The sequence below is a fragment of the Pleurodeles waltl genome, chromosome 11 (genome assembly GCF_031143425.1).
Source record: "Pleurodeles waltl isolate 20211129_DDA chromosome 11, aPleWal1.hap1.20221129, whole genome shotgun sequence".
Classification (NCBI taxonomy): domain Eukaryota; kingdom Metazoa; phylum Chordata; class Amphibia; order Caudata; family Salamandridae; genus Pleurodeles; species Pleurodeles waltl.
In genome coordinates, this window is record NC_090450.1 from 83,811,749 (window position 1) to 83,833,994 (window position 22,246).

At 39.2% G+C, this 22,246-nt stretch overlaps 1 protein-coding gene across 3 annotated transcripts in view; it reads left to right on the forward strand.

The window, feature by feature from the left end:
- Positions 1-22,246, forward strand: part of SENP5 (SUMO specific peptidase 5) — a 181,011-nt gene that overhangs the window by 34,339 nt on the left and 124,426 nt on the right. For all 3 annotated transcript variants that reach the window (XM_069213134.1, XM_069213133.1, XM_069213135.1), the window contains exons 3-5: positions 3,209-3,314; positions 3,415-3,562; positions 18,793-18,840. In XM_069213134.1, coding sequence (XP_069069235.1) covers positions 3,209-3,314; positions 3,415-3,562; positions 18,793-18,840 — 302 coding nt within the window. The remainder of the gene's footprint in view (positions 1-3,208; positions 3,315-3,414; positions 3,563-18,792; positions 18,841-22,246) is intronic.

Sequence of the window (22,246 nt, forward strand, 5' to 3'; positions counted from 1 at the left end):
TGCCCAGGGGACTGACTGCAAGTGCTTTACTTACCTGGGAAAACTAACCAAACTTACCTCCCCCAGGAACTGTTGATTTTTGCACTGTCCATTTTTAAAATAGCTTATTGCCGTTTTAACCAAAACTGTGTGTACTACTGTTTTAAATCAAAGTACCCTGTGTGAAGTACCTTGCATTTTAAGTACTTACCTCAAATCTTGAATCTTGTGGTTCTAAAATAAATGAAGAAAATATATTTTTCTATATAAAAACCTGTTGGCCTGGATTGTCTTTGAGTGTGTGTTCCTCATTTGACTGTGTGTGTACAACACATGCTTAACACTACCCTCTGATAAGCCTACTGCTCGACCACACTACCATAAAATAGAGCATTAGTATTATCTAATTTTGCCACTATCAACTTCTAAGGGGAAACGCTTGGACTCTGTGCACACTATCTTTCACTTTGAGATAGTGTATACAGAGCCAACGTCCTACATAAGTTGTTCAGAATGTTTCACTCAGTTTTAAAAAAAATCCATTAAATAGGGTAATGTATCTGTAGTCCTAGACCAAGCTTGCCTTTACTCTGTGGCATCCGTGATTGGTTTATTAATATAGCTATTTTTAAAGCCTAAATCAGTGGGTCTAATGTACAGAGCAATGGGTAGAAAGTGCTCCAAATCTCTCTGCCACATAAAATAAATATTGATGAGATATCTATATATCTATATATCTATATGTTTTGAGACATGATTCTGCCATCAAGGACAGTATAGGTCCACATCCATGTATCACATATCGCAAAACTCAATCTCTGGGTAACCATCTTACCAGAAGCCTATTTCAGAGTCCCAAAACTAATATGTCATGGTTGGCCAAAAAAAGCTTGGGCTTTTGGAAATGTGGACATTGCAAATCATGTTTGGATGCACAGAATACTCGGACATACACCACGTTCGAAGGAAAAATTTGTGACATAACTGAACGTATCACATGCGAAACTGAATACGTTGTATATGTCATTGAATGTGGGTGTCGCAAGAAATATGTGGGCAGTACCATTCATAAACTGAAAATCAGGTTCCTGCAACATCTCAGAGCCATTAAGAATCATGATCCATCCTATCCTTTAGCTAAACACTTTTGGGATGTACATGAAGGTAACTGTAGTTCCCTAGCATTTTATGGTGTTAAAACCATTGCGGTCCATCCCCGAGGAGGCAATAGAATTGCACATTTGAGACAAATGGAGTCCAAAACTATTTTACTCTTAGGTACAGAACACCCTTGGGGTCACAACTTGGACGCAGAGCTTCATGTACATCTGTAAGTTTTTAGATTTTCCCATACAGAGATATACACATTTTTTTTACACATTTTTTTACATTTTCTCACACATAGATTTTGTCCAATAGAAAACATGAAATGAAATTGATGACTTTTTTAGAATATTGTGTTTTGTTAGGATCCTTACTGATTGATTTTATCATTATTGTTATTACTATTAGTATTAGCATTTGCCGGATTGATACTTAGTGTATTTTGGTAATATTTTTTTATTAATAATTTATTCACTTTTAGGGTGTTATACTCATCTATTTTATTCCTATACTGTTGCATAGGTCCTTGGGGAGGATAGCGGCGCACATATACATTCTCCTGTTGCTGAATTTGTGGGGTCTATTTACAATTTCCTAATCAATAACAATTTTGACCTATGATATGGATCTATTAATCTCTTCAGATTCCTTTTAGAATATATTAATTTATAGGACTATGACTTATTTAATGAATTATGATGATGAATATCCATTTATTTATTTATTCCACGTTGAAATCGCTTTTACCTGTATCTTATTTTGCATTTTCAGAATTGACTGAATTTACTCTATTTTTTTGTCATCATTTGTCATCTATTTATAGCCTTTATATGAAGTGGATGTATTGCAATCAATTGGCAGTACATATTTTTATATATATTTATATATTTATATTATTAATTAATTGCATTTATATATCAGGCTTTTAAAATTAAAACTGAAATCAAAATCAAAATTAAAATTATTAGGTATAAGTGGGTAATATGTGGACATCAAGAGTAAAAGGAAAAAGGAAAAATGAAAATTGAGAAAGAGAAGAGAAAAAAACAGCATACATGGGATTTGTTTTGTATTTAAGAATTGTAGACTGTGATTACAATTAATTAATTTTTTAGTGTTCACAGGTGACCAGACTATATTTGTGATAATGTATTATAATATGAGAGAAATATATAATGTCACATTTTTAGTTCATAGTTTATTTCAAATCATGCACAGGATTAGGAGTTTCTTATTTTTAAGTTAAAATTGTGACGTTATAAAATGGCCGCTCCATTTGCACCTCTCTTGAGCTATGCAATGAACATCAAAGAAGGACTATATGGTTTAAATAGTTGAGTGTAAAATGTCTGCCAATGTCCTGTTGAAGGCTTCGGCCGAAACGCGTAGACATTTGGTTGGGACAGCATGTGTGTCTTTTGAATGGTGAGCACATTGTCGACTGTTTTTTTGTGCTTTTTGTACCAACTTTTGCTGGTGTGATTTACCTGCAATCTAATCTTTTTTCAATAAACAGCAGCCGATGAACCTATCGAGAATAAGTGGTTTTCTGAGTATTTTACCAGCTGGTATTGAATGATGTGCGATTTAAATACACCATTCTTCTGGATATTTTTATATATATATATATATATATATATAGATATCTCTATCTCTATCTCTATCTCTATCTCTATCTCTATCTCTATCTCTATCTCTATCTCTATCTCTATCTCTATCTCTATCTCTATCTCTATCTCTATCTCTATCTCTATCTCTATCTCTATCTCTATCTCTATCTCTATCTCTATCTCTATCTCTATCTCTATCTCTATCTCTATCTCTATCTCTATCTCTATCTCTATCTCTATCTCTATCTCTATCTCTCCTGATTAAATATTTTCTCAAGTTGAACTCTGTGTCTTAATTTGAGGTATCCACAGTGGAAACAATGTTATGTTATAGGGATTCCAGTATTTTATAACTGAAACGTAGATGCATATATTATTCTTCATAAGGACTCGTTGTTTTTTTTATTTTCTTTTTATTTTTAATAGTTTTGCAACTATACTTGTCATTTCCACATCCCTACTAGATTCTAAACTGTGCTTCACTATACAAGTAATCTTTAACTTTTTTTTGGCAGGATTCCTGAATGAGACTATGAAAAAATATGGTAGTTTAATACCACTCAGCGAAAAGGATGTTCTAGCAAGGTTAAAGGAAGTCTTCAATGAAGATTTTTCTAACAGGTTTGTGACAGGTTTTTTTTAACAAAAAATATTCTGAAATATCTATCCTAAGAGGAGTACACAAATTTGAGTATTTGCTGATTTGTCTTTTGTATTGCAGGAAAGCCTTTATTACTAAGGAGATTATGAAATTCCGTGCAAAGCATACAAAAGTCTCAATGTGCAATTTTCGGGTCTTTTATAACAAGCATATGCTCGATATGGATGATCTTGCAACCCTGGATGGTCAAAATTGGCTAAATGATCAGGTACACAGAAGAGATGTTAAGGCAGGATTAGTGTGTGTTCATGTAATGTGAAATTTTGCTGTCATGTCGTCTTTAACCTAGCGTCCATTCTTCAGTTTGAATTGTGATAAAATGCTTTTGCTCTTTTGTAGGTAAACTTTTTATTTTTTATTATTTATTGTGCACCGTAAGTTAGAAAACCAATAAGCAGCGAACAAATAAAGACTGCACATCATTTCCGTATCATTAAATAATATACTTCTGCCGAGGCTTCAACATTTTCAGATTCTGAATTCCACTTAAGCCCTGTTCATAAGTGAGCCATCTGTGTTTTACTTAGCGATTGAGTCAATGGAGCCCACAATTTCATGCTCCGTATCCTATGTTCATGCCCTTTTAGTACTTACAAGCCCAACTCAAGGTAGTACATGGAGAGAATACGAGCAAGCCATTGGTTAAATGTTTGCGGTTCAAGATTTAGCTAGTCTGAAGCAGTACAACACCGTATAACCGCCATGGCTAAAAACAGAAAGCCTTGAGATTGGCCTGCACACACCTCTTCATCAATCCACAAGTTGTGATGTTAGACCGTCTACCTGTTGATCTATCTTCACCAAAAACTGTGATGTGGGAGAAAAGGGTTTGGAGCTTATTGCAACTAAAAAAACATATGAACTAAATCTGCTCCCATACTGTTGCACCGGGGTAACAAATCCCTTTGGACTTCCCCCATTTGGAGATTCTGGCAGGAGTATTATAAGGTCATTATGAATAATTAGGGACTGAATATATTGTGAAACTGCAGCCCAGTAATATAGGCGGAAATTGGGACCTGCCCACCCACCTCACGCTCTGGCGAGTGTTAAATACTTAAAAGCTCAACGAGGTCTAGAGAAGGACCATATAAAACGGTTTGCTAATGGCTCCATCTGGTTAAACCAGGCCTTATCAAATTCCAGTGGAATGGTCTGAAGAAATATAGGACCAGAGGTAGAAAAGCATTTTGATAACATTGCATTGTCCTACTATTGAAAGATACAGATTATTCATTCCTTGAAATTCCTTTTTAGTCTTGGCAAACATAGGGGCAAGATTGTCAACAATGTTACCCAACTTGGTTGTTAGCCTGACTCCTAAATAGGTTACTTGGGCTGCTTTCCGCTCATCCTCTAAAGTTTCCCATTCATTGACCAATATCTGGCATTTGGCCCTAGTTAAAAAGATAACCTGATACCTCTCCAAATTTGGACGTTTCCTTCTCTATTTCTATTAGCAATATCTCTGGGTCTGGTGATACTATAGCGATATCATCTGTGTATGCTAATGTTTTAACGTCCCCCCTCAGTCATTTCCATTGGAACAATCAGTTTATTATCTAGCAGCTTTCTTATAAGAGGGTCAATGTAAAGCACAAAAAGCAGCGGTGAGCAGGGACACCCCAGCCTTGTGCCCCTTGTAAGGCAAAATGTCAGATCCTACTCCGGACATTTGTAACCTTGCGTTTGTGTTCTGATATTACCCCTGAATGGCCCTGCTAAAAGAAGGATCAATATTGTATTTAGAAAGTGTTGCCCATAAATAAACCCAATTCACACGATCAAAGGCCTTTTCCGTGTCTAACAAAATTAGTGACATCCGTGCCCTAACAGTTTGAGCATAGTCTAGCATTGCTATGACCCGCCTCACATGATCAGTGATACCTCTGCCTGGAATAAAGCCATGCTGCTAGGGGGAAACCAGTTTGTCAACTTGGGACAGCCAGGTGGCAAGGACATTCTTGTATATTTTAGAATCCCCATTAATTAGAGATAGGGCAATAAGTTCTGTAATAACGGGTCTTTCTCCTTTTTCCACAAAGTTGCGATATACGCTGAGAGACGATACCGGGGCGAGTGCTCCGTCTTGGACTGCCTTAAATAATGTGAGAAGTTAATTGTTCAATTCCTGATAAAAACACCTTAAAGGATTCCTTTGGAATCCTATCTTGGCCTGCTGCCTTTCCACTGGCCAGCAAATTCAGAGCAGCTACTATCTCATCGGATGTTATAGGCGTAGCAAGCTGACCCTGATCATCATCATGCAATCTCCCTGGGGGGTGTTTTATCGAGATATAGATTAAGCTTACGTTCTAGGGTGTGGACTTCCTGGGCCTCTTGTTGATAGTGTATGATAAGAGTGTTTAGAGAATTTTAAAACTGTCAGATTTCCCTTTAATCTGTCCATCTTTATCTTTGATTGCATTGATAACACTGCATTAAGATTTTTTTGCCTGGTTTTGAAGACCATAAGCCTGACAACCTTTTTGCTAGCTTCATAGCATTCCTGTCGATATGTCTGTGTCATGGCAATGTCACGCTCTAAATAAAACTGCATAATTCTAGCTCTTACTGCTGTAATTTGATTTAAAATCCCCTACATGGGTAAGTTGTTTTTGGTCACCTCTGTCTGAGCTTCTAATACTACTAACTCCGCCAGCACAGTTTTTATAAAGTTTGCATGCAGCTTACCCTTTCTTAAACTATAAGTTAAGGTCTCCCCTGGAATTCCTGCTTTTAAAGTGTTCCAAACCACCCTGCTCAGGGCAGAGCCTCAATTGGTTTTTAGGAAATCTGGTATCCACTTTTTCATGTGTAATAAATGCTTGTTCCAATAGCAATCCCCTGTCAAATGACCACGTCTTGGAGGGTTGTGCCTTATTTAAAGCTGACAATTCTATTACCAGAGGATTGTGGTCAGACATTATTCTTGGGTACTTATCGATCAATAACCTCTCGGATAATGAAGTTGATAATACAAAGTAATCTAGCCTGACAAATTTCTTATGGGTATACGGGAAAAAAAAGTGAAACTGGGGTCAGTAGCCTTACATTGTTGCCACGCATCAGTCAATGGCTTACAACGAACATTTGCAAAGCCTGATATATAGGGAGGAAAGCGAAAGTATATCACCCCTTCTGCTGAATAGGCAGATTACTGTTGATGTGAATATTCAGATTTCCCACAAACAAGTGGTAAAGCCCATGCTGTTAGTTCGATATTAATTAAATCAATCAATTCCGGTTCATCAAAATTAGATCCATATATTAAGCAAAGAGAAAATCTAGGCCTGCCTATTGAACATTCTAAAATCACCCATCGGCCCAGCTTGTCCAAAGATCACTTAACCACTTCTATTGTTTTACTACGTTCCAACAAAGTCACTCTTTATTATTGAGCCCTGAGTAGTAAATGCCAATAATTGATAAAACGGGGAATTCCAGCAGGTGATGCTTGGGGCCAATAATATGTGACTCCTGCATGCAGATAATCTGCCTTCAGTGTTTTTAAACCTTCAGCTACAAAGCACCGTTTTCTGCCATCATTTAACCCACCAACATTTAACTTGGCAATACGCAAGTTACTATCATGCCTCATTTAAATCTGATTGCGTGTGCCTGTGCCCCTGCAGCTCCAACTGTGAATACACCAACTTCAAACCGTTCAGTCCATTGATCTTTTGTACCTTTGTGTACCCCTCCAAACCTGCCCACCCCTACAACGCCCCCCAAGCTGCCCACCTCCCCTGCCCCCAAGCCTACCAAATGAAACTACCAGACTCTGGTCTGTAAGATGGATAGGTTGCCCCCTCCCCACCCGATGGCATCACTAAATCTCAAGGTCCTAATGCGATGTAGGCTTTTTCTTTTCTTTTCCCCGCTAGAGACAAGATTTTGTGTGTTGTGTGTGTGTGTGTGTGTGTGCGCGTGTGCGAAAACTCTCGTCCCTGATGGCTTGAGCGGCCTTTTTATTATTTTATTTATCTTCTCCGTGGAATGCTTGGGCGAGGTCCCGGAGTGGTGGTACTGCTCGCCGTGGTGGCCCTTAGTTGCTGGTCTGGCTGCGGAGCAAGGGCCTGTGGTGGTGTGCCGGCAGTAGAGAGAGCCTGTGGAGGAGTGAACAGGCTCACGGGTGCACCCGCCTGGGAGGCAGGTGTCGGCAGCCGTGCCCGCATCGGCGTAGTATGGCACGAAAACACGATTGCAGCACTTGGAGAAAGCTGGGAACAGGCACTGTAGAACGGAGGCTCTGTCTCCTTTGGGGGGCACCTCCAACGACTGATGGAAGCAGGTTTCTAAGCCCCAGGGGACTTATTCCAGGAAAAAGTCCAAAGAACTCAAGGACTGCAGCGCTGAAAGTGTTTTTAGGCCTGATGTGCACGCTGGTGATGGGCCAGTGATCCTGGATATTTTTAATGAGCCACAACAAATGTGAAGGTTAATAACCCCAGCTGGGAAAGGGGCAACTGGCTCTATAACTTCGGCCCAGTAGGATGAGCTGCAGGTGCGATTAGAAACAGATGATACTCGCAGTACCATGGCGCAGCTGGAACTCAATGCTAAGCTTTTATTTTTTTTTCACGCCGTGACCACTGTCATGCTACTGTGGAACGATGTTGGCAATTGAGACAAATGATAAATCCTTCTCAGGAGAAATGGGCAGAAGCATATTTTCTGAATCCTGCTTGCTTAGAAACAGTTTACAAGGACACTATTTGGGTATTCTCTTCAGAAATTAAGGCCAAAGAATATCTGGAAAACCGGTCTTAAATTTAGACTGTTGGTACAAGACAAATTGTTGACTAAGGTTATAATAATTTTTGGATTATTGTGGTTTTGCCCCCCAGGCACTAGGTTTTTTCTTTGAGGAGGGAGAAAAAAGGGATGAAAAAGAAAACACAAAAGAAGGGCAAGGTCATTAAAAAAAAAAAAAAAAAATTGTTTTAGATGTATTTTTTTTTTTTGGTGCTACTGTTATAAGTCTATGCAGCTGGCCTCCTTGCGTTTTGTGAGAACCTAAAAGCATTGGCTTTCACTTTTTTCTTGTCCGCTTGGAAGGCCATGCATCTTAGGCGTATGTATTAAATTGTGCATTTCACCATACATGAGGACCTTAAAGCGTAATTATTTATAGCCATTGAGTCATTGCATTAGCAGGGCACAGGGTTCTCTTTATAGCCACCTCATTGCCTATTTTATGAACCTTGGTTGCGGTTGGGTATAGTAGACAGGTTGTTATTTCTGAAGAAGCTATATTAATGGATAAGTAGTCCAGAGTGAGATCGTAATATTGCACGTTGTAATTTTATTTTTCCTTCAAATCCAGGTTTGATTTTTTTTTCTTTTTTTTTTTTCTTTCAATATACAAAGAAAACGGTCTCGCTCCCTCTGTTTCCCATACAGAATATAACAACCTCGCTGTTATGCCAAATTGGAAAACTGTAACACATTAGTATTACAGAAGGCAATCTAGACAAAATTGTCGCTCACACCAAATGTTATGCTGACAACTTGATCAGAAGCGGGGGGATTGTCCCTTCTTAAACCATTGTATTTTGTGCTAATTTTGAAACTGCCTAGGTTAGACAAGTCGGGCATGAAGCTTTGGATTGACTTGTGCCTCAGCAATCGGTTTTCATTTCTGTGATATATGCTTGCTGTCACTGGAGCTTTTTCAAAATAAAAGTAGTTGAGATGATCTTCCTCTGTTTAATCATTCATCATTAGTTTGAGCTCCTTCATGTGTATCCTCTTGAGAGAGCAAAACCTTACTATGACTGGGAGTAGAATGGTTGGAGCTACATAAAGACGTCCAGATCAGTGGGTACAGTGCTGCTTAGGTTCTTGCCAGTAAATGAAAACTGGGATATCTTATGTCTGCTTGTTATGGATTGCGTAGGTGGCACGATTGTTTCTTCTATTTATTTTTTATTGTTTAGAGTATTGCCATTTTACAATCTACTTTATGAATTAATGTATGCAACTTTAAAATTTGCCTCAAGGACTTGTAAGATTGTTGGAAACTATACCTTTCATTTTGAAAGTGCACAAATGAGTCTGTACTTTAGGTTCTACTTTTCATACTGTTCTCAGTAAAAGTTTTGAGCCCTCTGGTACCGGGTGAAGCGTTGACACTGGAGTGGGAAAGTGCTTTGGTACCTCGATATTGGTGTACTTTTAGGTGTTTTTTCTGTTATTGAAATATGGGGAAAAGTATTGCACCATGGATCACGGGAACAGAGGATTGCAGAAAGACAGTTGGATTTTGCCCAGTTCCAGGCTTGATAAATTGCATTCTTTGTGCCATTTAATGTCTCTGTAATGGTTCTAATATGTAAACCTACAACTCGTTCATAATTATTTATACAATTTGCTGTTGTTGGCTTCAGCCGTGCTGTCAAAGTCTACTTAGATATATTTTCACCAGTACCAGGTTCAGTTGTAGTCCATCAGACATTGTGTGCAAATCTTATTAACCCATTCAGTTTTGGGATGCTTTTAGTGTTTCATGACTTTCATTCCAAGCCCTCCCAGGATTGACCTTTTCCCAGAGACTGTCTTGTGCTACATGTCATTTTACCAGTTACCTAAAGTGGAACTGACTCTCCAATCCTAGTACCAGAACTTGGCTTCCAAAATGGGCAACTTGCCCAAAGGATTTGTGTTGCTCTTCCTACCTAGCAAACCTTGACTGTTCTAGTTTTCATTATGAAGGGTAGCATCTGGGCTCTTTGATCCATTGAGTCTACAGCTGGTGGAGAAGATGGAGAGATGTTAAAATTTCATTATTATTATTTGATTAAGAGGCCCCTAATCGTCACCGTAACGTCCTCAACCTCTGTGGCCATCATAGGCCCAAACCAAGCTATTGTCCTCCTGTATCCAGAGAAAAAAACTTGCAGTGTTATTCAGTTATCATTCTCAATGTTTATGATAGTGTGGACTATCTGTGTGATTCTAGTAATGATGGCTTGCAGAAAATTATTTTTGCTTTTTGCACACTTGACCGTATGTCTGTTGATAAAATTGCCTGCTTTTAGTGACCTGGAAGGAGTATTCCCTCGCTTTTTATCATTTTTGCTGTGATTCAAGGATTTTTTTTCAAAAGAACAACATTCCAGGGATCTCAACTCCACATTACCAATAGAATTATGCATCTAACCGGGTGTAGTGAACTTGTGAACGACCTGCATAGCCAAGACTAGTGAAAAATGGTGAGCTAAAGATTCACATTAACTATCTGGACCTCATGTCTCTCAGTATTAACCATGAGTTTGTTCTAGGCCCCTAGGTACATGGTTGAGTTAGATTGAAAGAATCATGAAAATATAACAATTAAGTGCGCTGAGCCAGTCATGCTGCCTCTGAAAGTTTGTATTAGAGAGCACTCTACACAGAAGTGTTGTAGTTTGTGGCATATCTGTACACACAGTCAAATACAGAATGTGGCTGTGAAACACAAAATAGTGGATAATCTTAAGTTGCACAATATAATGTGTTCTAGAAAAGACGTTAAACTGAAACCGAAGTAGCCTACGATATGTTTACTAATACAAATTCGAATATTTGTAGTCAGTGGCTACATCTCTGAACATTCCAAGTTATCCCATGGCTCAATATTCACGTCAAGTTGTCCATTTCGTGTTTGGAGCTAATGCCTTTAATGTTGAAGCCTCCATCCACTAGTACACCAGTGACACTTAGCTCTACCTAAAAACCTAATCTTCCCAGTGTATTTGTCAGGCTTTTTTCTTTGGCCAACAATGATCCTGGATATTCCTTCAATCTGTAAATGAATCTGCCTCTGGTTTTCATGCCCAATCCCTTGTTCGTTTCCCATATCAACATGGCAGCCCATAACCTGGAATTATGAAGAAAAGAACTTCTCTCCCATTACAGAATAACATAAGAACATACATACAACTGCTTGACATTCCTGACCTTGACATGGCATTGCCGCCTTCTAGAGTATTCTGCATAAAGCTCTTGCCTCCTGGAACCCCAGTGAGCAGGTGAAACGCTTGCCAAAGAAAATGGGACTATCGCACCAGCCTTGAAAGTTTCTTTTGCTATCTGTTGGGGCCACAATCTGACATAAGAACTTGAAAACAATTACAAAGCTATCCAACTAAACAAACTTTCCAATATTGTCTATTGTGTGTTTTTTTTGTGTTTGCTTTTTTTTATTTTTTTTTATCCATCATCCAAGGATGACTCCTTATGCCTTGATTCCCCAGAATTGAAACCCCCTGAAGTCCAAAACTATTCCGTCACTGGTTTGGTTACTGTCTGAAATTCATTCCACCCCTTGACAGTATCCCCAAAAGACACAGACACACTCCCAGTGCTGACTTTTGTGCATTACTGTTACATTCTCAACTTAAAGTTTTCACTTTGTTCCTATGTTGTGCATGATGTAATGTATTTGCTTTCACTTAAAGCACTCCAGTAAATCTTGATGTTTATTTGTATTGTACAAATTAAAAAAAAAAAACTAAATGGGCAGAAGTGGTGATATAGGCTGAGGTAGGAGTGAAGTGGTCAAATGGTAGTGCGGTCCTCGGCGACATTCAATTCAGTTCAATTAGAATTGAAAACTAGTTAGCATTGGAGGCTCCATTATGCAAAATACAGCCCTAGTCTGGATAATTTTTCTAATGTGAAAACGAATGAACGCCTTAGTTTTTCTTCCAATGGTCTTCTGTAGTTCAACATGAACTATTCAAAAGCTTTGCTGGATTTTCAGTGTCCTCTGTTTTCACAGGACTGTTGTACACTTGTTACATTTGACCTCACTGTCCATCAAAAATGTGTTGATATTCTAGCCTTTCTATTTCGATTGTGTGTATCCTATGCCTTTTAATGTGGAGATTTATCAGGGAGTAGTTTACAAATTACAAAGATTTAAAACATATGAGGTTGTAATGCGATTTAGGTAAGGTTAGTAGGTGTAGGCTGCCTGATCCTAGTGCCAAATATCCTGTGCTTTTAGGAGAGAGTGTTAATTGTCGCTGTGATGCTGCTAGGTTTGAGCTCAAGGGTGAGTGTTTTGTAAGGCAAGTTATGAGCTTAATTACATCTCTCAGGCCCATTCTTGATGAGGTCTAGGCTGAGTGACTGGTTCAGTTGAGTTTTGCAGCAAGCTGTAATGATTTTGTCTACAGACGAGATACATTTCAGACTACTAAGATGGTGCAGTAATCAAGTTTATTCTTGAGTATTAAGTACTTGGTCACATAAAAAAAGAAAAAAAGGTGTGTGTGGATTTTGGTAACACTGAGAAGATAGAACATCATAAAAGTGTAGATATAAGTAATGCATACCAGACATAAATAATACTTGCAAGAGTATGTGAGGGCTGGAGGGAAAATTGGGGAAATTAATTTGGAGAGGTGAGTTTGTTCAGAGGGAATGAGGCAGTGAAGTACATACACTTTGCTTTAGAGAAGTTGAACGTTGTGTGAATGATGAGTTAAAAAGGCAGTCCGTTTCTTCATTGGAGAATGAGTGTGATCAAGCAAGAGATGATAATGTCACAGATAGCAGTAGTGTAAAAGGAGGAGAGGTGGCAGAGACTACCTTGGTGAACACCAGATGGTATGTACAGACAGGAAAAGGGGCAGTTGTAAATGTAGGAATAAAATAATTCCAGAACCATGCCTTTGTTACCATAGAGACCGGTGTTGCCTTTGACTCTGTTTAGGGCAGAGATTTTGCGGAAGAGTACAAGAGTGGAAAGGTGACTAGAGGTGATGGAGTTTAAAACATTGTCTCATTGAGGTCAAGTTGTCCCAATAGCTGTGGATTGTTTGTTATAGAATAAAAGAGAGGCAATTGAGTACCAGTAATGTAAGAGTTTAAGAGAAAATCCGAGGTTTAAAGACCTCCTGCTCATAGTCCTAGTTAACATTAATGAAGTATTAGCAGCTATTTATGGGATTAGTTGCAAATGTAACTCTGTGCTCTTTTGGTTGGTTCTATCTTAAGCATGCCTGATCTAATCTTCAGACTTGTTCCTTAATAAGAACAGAGTTGTTGACCTTCCCTGGATCAGATGAATTTATAAAGGTTCCTTTTACGTTTCTAAATTCGGAGCTTTGGTTCCTGAACACAGAAAAGTGCATATGATTTTGGTTAAGCTGCATCTGTTAGCTACTGCGTTCAGTCTTTGAAGTGGAACCCTGGAGCTCTTAACTTTATTTAAACCTAAATATAAAATCTGTAAAGTGAATAGTACCCATAGTTTTTCTTCACCATAACATTGAGGTTTGCAGATAGTAGGGCGTTCACCTGGCTTATATATGTGCACTAGACAATTGTAAGAACATGTTGGATAACAGTTCATCATAAAGAGTAACCATATCCCTAACAGGATATCTGTATTTTTGCTGACTTGATGGTTTCTGCTTATTACATTGTCTGCAAAGATATCGTTCAAAGTTTCCCATGTCGGCCTGTTCAGTCCTGAACTCTCTGGGAGATTCTCACATGGCTTTTCTTAGAGATGAGATGATCATTCTACATGGCCTTTCTTCATTCTTAAAATATATTTAAAATGCCTGTGTAAAAAGGGTGTTCATCTTTTGCCACTACCATGCTTTTCGTTCAAAGACTCCCCTTTCATGCTGAGGTTCGTCTTAACTCCTGACCATGGCCGTACATCTATCCTAACCAAGCTTTGGGCTGAATGCTTGGTCTTGCTTTCCGGCTCAGAACCAGAAGGGAGAGTACAAACTTGAGCTTGGCGCCAAAAAGCACTCCTCATCTGTAGCTGAATCTGATTGATTGAAGTGCCTTCTCATATAATTCCTTTTCTGTCGCTATATTGTCCATTAATCAGATTTTTGTATTCAATGTTCTCTCTTCTTCAACCACTCAAGAGACAGCCCTCATACCATTTGAGATATTGCCCATGTTTCTATTGAGCACCAAATTCATATACACTATGGTTGAAAGTAACTTGAATACGATGAGAGAAGCACAGTATCAACTCTGCCTGCACAGAAATATAAGACTTTGCTATATTATTCAGATGTTGGCAATGTCCAGATATATAGGGCAGTTGCTGCAACACCTCAATATGTAGCTGACCAGCTTCTGCAATTTAGAGGATGTGGTGTAATACATGTTGCTAAAGATGATGCGCTCCATCTCTTGTGCTCCAGAATTAAATAACTTTCTGCCAGCTGAGTTCCTTCCTGAAAACTAAAGGCCCTTCTGTTAAAAACAAAATCCTCATAAAGGTATGCTGACTCTGTCCTATTTCTAGTAGTCCTCATCAGTCTTCTATATTTGCATTAAGATTTTTCTGAGGGGAAACTATTCCTTCAAGGCCTCGCCTTTTGAAGATATCAAACTTCAGTTGGTATATGCTACTTAAAAGCTCATAAATGTTTGCCCCATTTTGGATTTACACGGACCCTAAGATATCTTGAAATGCAAACTCTACCTCCTTATAGCAGCGGGAATATAATTCTTCACAGCTTTTCCTGAACTGTCTTTTTTTTTTTTTTTTTTTTTTTTTTTTTTTCTTCAATTGCCATTCTAGGGGGATTTCACCTAGGTCTCTGTGAGAACAGGTCCTTAGTGTGACTGACAGTTAAACGTTAAATTTCCAGGATAAAGGTCATTGGCCGACAGGCGTACTATATACACTACAAAAGCTTCCATGGAGGAGTAATGGATAGCCACAAGAGAAGAGTTTTTCCGGTATCTATGAACATGCCCAGGTTCTGAGATACTGTGTTGGTCAGCCACATATTGGCTCGAAGGCCTATCCCTTTTAACTACAGTGTTGAAGATGGAGTTTCTGATGCTTTGTCTGAGCTAAACCCTCTCCTCCTCTGGCATTCTCAGCTGGTTGTATGGTATTCGGGAGAAAAACCTAGTTGAGGAGACCTGGTCTCAATCTTTTGCAACCACCCTGTATCACAATTTGTTTTTCCATATGGATGGCATTCTTAATATATATACTTCATCCTGATGATTGACCTTCATGTAAAAAAAAAAAAAAAAGCCTTCTAGTCCTTTTCTTTCCTTTTATATCAAACAACTCATTTGTTCCTCTTTCTTTTTGTTTACCCTAAACCTCTATCCTGCCTAGATCCCAACAGCTTATTTTCCTGCTTAAACCTCTTCCCAGGTTGATGCATTTGCACAGCTCCCACAGATCACGTTGAAGATACAAACTTAATGTGTTTGCCTCCAGTTTCAAATTCCTTCACGTTTACCTAAAGCTTTAAAAGTTTTAAGTTTCTATTCTTATTAATATATGTTGTGTTATTTTTGCAGCGTCCCAGTGTTCCCCGGATCACAGGTTTAAACAGTGCATTTCATAACTGGCCCCACCTTACACAGTTTAATTTTAAGATCCCTAAAGGATTGAGTTCTTCTACAAGGTCTTGGATAGACATCATTCTACTTTTGAATCCAAGGAAGATTGCTGATCGGTGATCCTATTTCAGACCCATTGCCCCAATCTGTACTAAAATAAAAGTGGTCTAAAGACTCGGCAAATCATTTGGGGGGGTGGGGTTGCCTTAATTCTATAGTACATGAGTGCTTTCATGCTGGATAGCCAAATGTCCTAAATATAAGGTGCCTCCACAGAATGTTGATTCTTACTCCCTAATTGGGAGGTTCTCTTGCAAATATTCAAATTGATTTTAAAAGGCTTTCAAGTCACTTGTTTGGAACAACCTGTTCGTAGTCTTGGCAAAGACTGGCTTCAGAGTAAATTTCTTTCTCTATGAAACCGCTTTGTATTTGGCCATCGATCACCATTGCCTTTCATCCTAGGGAGTGAGTCAACAGCTGAATACCCAATGAGATCAGAGTGTTCAGATAGGCTCTCAGTTTGGAGGATCGGATTTTCATCCAGGCAAATGATGATCTAATTTTCCTTAGGCACCCCATGCACTCGGGGCCCTCGCATGTTGAGAGAATTAGGTTTATGTGAACTACGCTTGGCTGCTTGTAAATTGGTTCCAATAGGTAGTTTACCCAGTACATGGGTGGGAGGCAGATGTACATTGAGCTCTAGAATTACTACTAGGGAAGATGGGGCTTCAGCTATCTCCGTATGGTCCAGTGCTAGACTCTTAAATGCAGTGTTACTCATTGGAGCCATGTTCTAATAACCAGCATGAAACACACAGTGATGGTTAGAACTGCTGTGCTCCATAAATTTCTGTACGGTCTACAAACGTATCCTTTGTGTGTTCAGCTCCTTTCTCTCGTATAGTGGCTATTCTTCAACGCTTCTTTTGGGGAGGCTATCCTCCTCCAAAGGTTTATTTGATTAAATGTTACAAACCACCTTTGATGTCAAGCTGCAAATATTGGACATACAAATGTACTACAGTGTCTGGTGGTTTGACTTCCAAAAAGACCCGGCGTACAAGGCTGAGAGAAGGCTCTTGAGTGCAATCTGGCTATTGCCTTATATATATTGAAAGCAGAATGGAGGGGTGGAGGGGAGGGATCTCCTGCGCATACCCCACCATCTTCTCAATTTGAACTTGTAATATAATGGGATTCTCCCAGAATTAATTACTGAGGCCTTAAACTGACTGGGGAGACCACATTTTGTCATGGACAAGCTTTGCACAAATTGTCCCATCTAGGGGAGTGGCAGAAGCAATCTCGGCACCTTGAGGGTCAACAATATCAAATTTAGGTACAGACCCTCGCAAAGCTTCAGGAGGTTTTTGGCCTAGACAGATTTAAATTCTGTAAATATCTGCAAATGAGTCATCCTATTTCACCATACTTGCAAGGAATATATATTTCTGCAATGAACCCAAACGCCATACATTACACTTAACACACATGTACCTCGACAGCGGATATCACACATTCTCAATCACTAAAGTGGCATTTACTATTAACATGCGAACCACAACCATACATTAGATTACATCACATTATTGCACACACACACATGCATACATTTATTTATTTATATATGTGGGTATATAAGTAAAACAAAATTAATTGATAGTACTCCTGGGCACTGCACATCCCTAAACCCGAACATGTTCCTACCAATCCCTCAACACCATCCTTCCCTAAACAGAAATAACCTTTTACCACACCTCAGCACTACCCATGCCTGAAATTTAAAACCTCTTACTACTACTTAGTGTTACCCATGCCTGAACGGTAAAATCTCCTTACTACAGCTAAACACGACCTATCCATAAACCTAAGAAAAAAACCTTCATAACTACACTACCAGTCCTGGAATCTCCTGAAACTCCATGCTAGCCATGCAGAACTGCAAACCTTAAAATATTATATGCGCTATAATTGTAAAGTCTTGTAACTTAGCTTGTTGAAGCGATAAATGCGTTGTTATAACTTAATTGAAGAGGCTATGCATTGTGGATGAGCTGTAATGGTTCCCCCTTTTTCCAAGAGCTGGAAGAAAATCCCTACGTTTTCTCACTCAATGCAGAGCTTGTTACTCTTTCACTGAGGTCAGGATGCACTTGCAAATGCACATGTCTTGGTAACACTGCTGACGTTTTTTTCAACTCTTCGGACTGCGTGGGAGGTTGATGTTAGGGTCCTAATCAAGATTGGAGGCACGCTTTAATGCCTGCCAGAGAGGTTCTCAGATTTAATTATACAAGGAAAAGACTTTGGCAGTTGCAATGAGATTCTTCTGACTTCCCTTGGGTGCCACTCGGCAGAAGACTTCTTTCACACAGTCTAGAGCTGTCCTCTGATCTCATCAATGTGGAGGGAGATGGTGGTATCAAAGTTGCTTGGCTGTCTCCCTAGTTCCCAAATTTGGTAATATGTGATTTCATAGAAAAACAATTTCATGGAATACCACTACCGAGCCATTTCACCGAAACCTGTTAAGTGGAAATTTGCAAGATGAGTGGCATTTATCATTTTATGAAAACAATTTGCCAGGAGCTGCTGTAATAACCATGATGCAATCTGGACCTCTGGCAGTCTGGATTTAGACCTAAGTAGACACAATCTATTACCTTTGTTTGTTGGTTGGTTGGTTGGTTGGTGTGGGAGGTAAAGTATGCAATAAGGGACCTCCTTATTGTTTTTTGTTTTTTTAAATGATTTGTAAATGCTAGTTCTTACATACCACTTGTCCTGCTTTATGTTGTATACGGACCTCTGCAGATTTTAATAAACTGAAATTCCATTAATTAAATTAATCACAGAAAATGTTGAATCAGTTAGTAGTTCAACCCCAGTTAATAGAAATAAAATGTAACAGGGAGTAGTAGTTTCAGCATATTAGGTCCACCACTGTTAAGTATATATTGTCCTAGGTAACACTGCAGTTAATATTTTTAATTTGCCGTGTTGGCTTCCACATATAAAGATCAAGAATAAGCCCTACTTTAAAGTTTACACCTCAAAAGGTTATTTATGGTTAAGAGTGTATTGTTTTTGTTGCAGGTAATTAACATGTACGGTGAACTTATAATGGATGCTGTTCCTGACAAGGTGGGTTTCATTCTCATTTATAAGCAGGCATTTGTTTCAAAAGAATACAAGACGTTAATGAAGAAAGTATCAAAGTATAATGTCTTGATTGACACATTTGTTAAAAGGGTAGTAGTATTCTAATAGTTGACCATTTTGTGAGTCTGTTTCAGTTCCTTGTTCATGACCATTGTAACACATCAGGTATTCAGATTAAATTAGGCTGCAGAGTGTGATATTTATCTGGGTCTTCCAGGTAACCTCCCTATAGAAGTCCTGACTAATAGAACCTTGTTACCCTGTTGGCCATCAACCTTCCGCATTCTGTCTTCATTACCTGCAAGGAGTCAGCCATTTTGGATGTGGGAGCACTGGAAGCTTGACCCATCTGGCTGTTTGTCGGCCTGGCTTGCACTAATGTTAACATGGTTTCAATAATGTTACTGGAAATTGGGTTCCACAATGTTTTGATTGTGCTTGTAATTACTATCCTAGATATATTGATGAAGAAATCCCCAGTCTTTTTTATAGATCATTCACAAAGACCCCCTGTGTCTCAAAAGACATCACCACAGTTGCACATTATATAAGACTCAACCTTTTATCCAAACTCCACATTAATATTGCCCCTATATGTGTATTCAATGAAAACAAAAGTTAAAGCTTGGTGGAAACTTATTTTCCCTATACAAGCTAAGCTTAAACTACACACACACACTTTAAAAACATTTCTAAAGTTATAACTTTCATTCTTGATTTGTATAGAGAAAATAAAGTTTCCTAACCCTAACTTAGCTTTAACCTTAGTTTTTTTTTTTTCCATTTGAATTTCAATGTTTAAAAAAAAAAAAAAATTCAAAGCATAGTCCAGTGTTGCAAGTGGAGAGTTGTTATATAGAGTGTTGTACACTATTGTGGAAGATGATGTAAAGTCTTTTGTCATAGACTGGAGTATTGTAGATTGAAATTAAAGTGTAGTAGCATATTGTGCAGTGTAGTTAAGTGTTCTATAGTGAAGCAGCATAGTGGAGTCACGTATTGTAGACTGGAGCAGAGAGTTGTTCAGTGGAATGCCATGTTAATCAGTAGAGTCATAGGATGGAGAAGAGTTTCAAAGTGGGGGAGAGGGGTGAAGTAGAGTGTCTGAGTGAAATATTGTCAACTAGAATGTCGTAAAGTACAGTGGAGGAGAGTGTCATAGAATGTCCATATATTTGAGAGGCAAATCGCAGAGAGACGCTGTGGCGTGTATTTGAGTATCTTACAGTATATAACAGTGGAGTAGAGTGTATGGGCATGGTGGAGTACCGTGTTGTAGTGTGGAGGTGCATACACTGGAGTAGTCTCTCTACAGTGGTTTGGACAGTGGAGCAGTGTAGAGCGAAGTATAGTACAGTTGGCGTGGAGTGGGAAAGTGTAGTAGAGATGAGTATAGTGGAGTGCACTGGAGGGGGGGGGGGGGTAGCGTGGAGTGGTGTGGCATAGCCTACAGTGGAGTAGTCATAAATTGGAGTAGTGGGGTGTCATACAGTATTGGAAAGTGATAGACTAGAGTAGTGGCATACCATCTACTTGATTTTTGTAGAGTGGCTAGTGTACAGTGCTGTAAAGTGGATTGGCATACATTGTACTGCAACAATGGCATTGAGTAGAGGTCCATCTAGTGGAGTGGAGTATTGTAAGTACTGTAAGAGTGGATTGCAGTGGCATACAAAGTTGTGTACAGTCTTCTAGTAGACTAGAGTATCGTGGTGCCCAGTGTCATACAATATAGTGCAGTCTTTTAAAGTGGAGTGAAGGGGTATAGGAAGGAGTGAAGTGACGGAGAGTATCCTACAGAGTAGTAGAGTGGATTTGCATAGAGTACAGTTGTCAAACAGTGGAACGGCGTAGAGTTGATTGTTGTATAGCAGCAAAGAGTGAGGTAAAGTCTCACAGTGAGTGGTGAAATGTGTGGAGTAAAGTACAATAGAGTGTATTGATGTCGTAGAATGGACTATACTATCGTAGGTAGTAAACTGTTATAAATTAGAGTGGGGTCTCCTGGAGTGCCTGCCGTATAGAAAAGAGGTGTAAAGTGGAATAATATTGTACATTGGAGTGTATGGGCCTAGAGTATAGAGTTGGACAGTGGAGTGTGTATGGATAGAGTGGCATCATAGACTGCTGTGAATTGTGGTAGAGTTTTATAGAGTGGCATTGTATAGAGTGGAGAAGAGTCGTACACTGGAGTAGCAGAGTGGAGTGACGTGCACTGTAGTGGTGTAGAGTGGATTACCGTAAAGTAGAGTATAATACAGTGGAATAGCATACAGTAGAATACTATACAGTGGAGTGTAGAAATGTGGAGTGGCATATAGTGGAATAGCGTGGTGTGGGGCACACTGGATTAGCGTTGAGTGGGGTGACATACATTGAAATGGCACAGCGTAGAGTCGAGTAAACTGTTATAAATTGGAGGGGCGTCTCAGAGAGGAGTGCTGTTGTGCATTGTTGGAAAGTATCATGGAGTAGAGTTGTTCAGTAGTGTTTACAAGCATAGAGTTGAGTGCTAATTTTGATAGTGGAGTGTACGGGGTTAGAGTAGTCTAGAGTGGCTTAGAATGGAGTAGATGTTTGGAGTTAAAGTGGAGGAGAGTACGCTGGAGTGGCGTAGAATGGAATAGCATACATTGCAGTGCCGTAGAGAGGCATAGTATAGGGTAGTAGCATACAGTCGAGTGGTGTAAAGTATAATACACTGTAGTGATATATTGTGGGGTAGAGTGTTATAGCGTACTATGGATTGCTATGCAGTAGAGTGGAAATCATACAGCAGAGGGACACAGATTTGAAATTGTGAACAGTGTAATAGTGTAGAATGGAGTGGGTTACAGTGGAGTGGAGTGGTGTAGACTATCTAGTGTACAGTGAAACAGCATATAGTGGCGTGCCATGGATAAACTTATAGTAGAATAGCATATAGTGAAGTGATGTAGACTGAAGTGGCATACATTGGAATGGGGGTAGAGTGTAATAGCGTACAGTGGAGTGCTGTCCAATGGAATAGCATAGAATGGCGTGGCATAGAATGAAATGGCATTTTTGAGTAGCGTATAGCAGAGTGGCATACAGTGAAGTGGTGTGCACTGAAGAGATGTAGAGTGGAGTTACATACAGTGTAATAGCATAAAAATTGACTTGCGTAGAGTGGAGTTGTGTGCAGTGTAATAGCATAGAGTGGAATGTGGTAGTCTGGAGTTGCATACAGTGGCATGGGGTAGGGCGTGTAATAGCATACAGTGGAGTACTATACATAGTCCAATCGAATAATGTAGAGTGAAGTGGTGTAGAGTGGAATGCAATACTCTGGGTTGGCACAGAGTGGAGTAGTGTACAGTGGAGTGGCATACAGAATGGCATGGAATGGTGTACAGTACAACAGCAT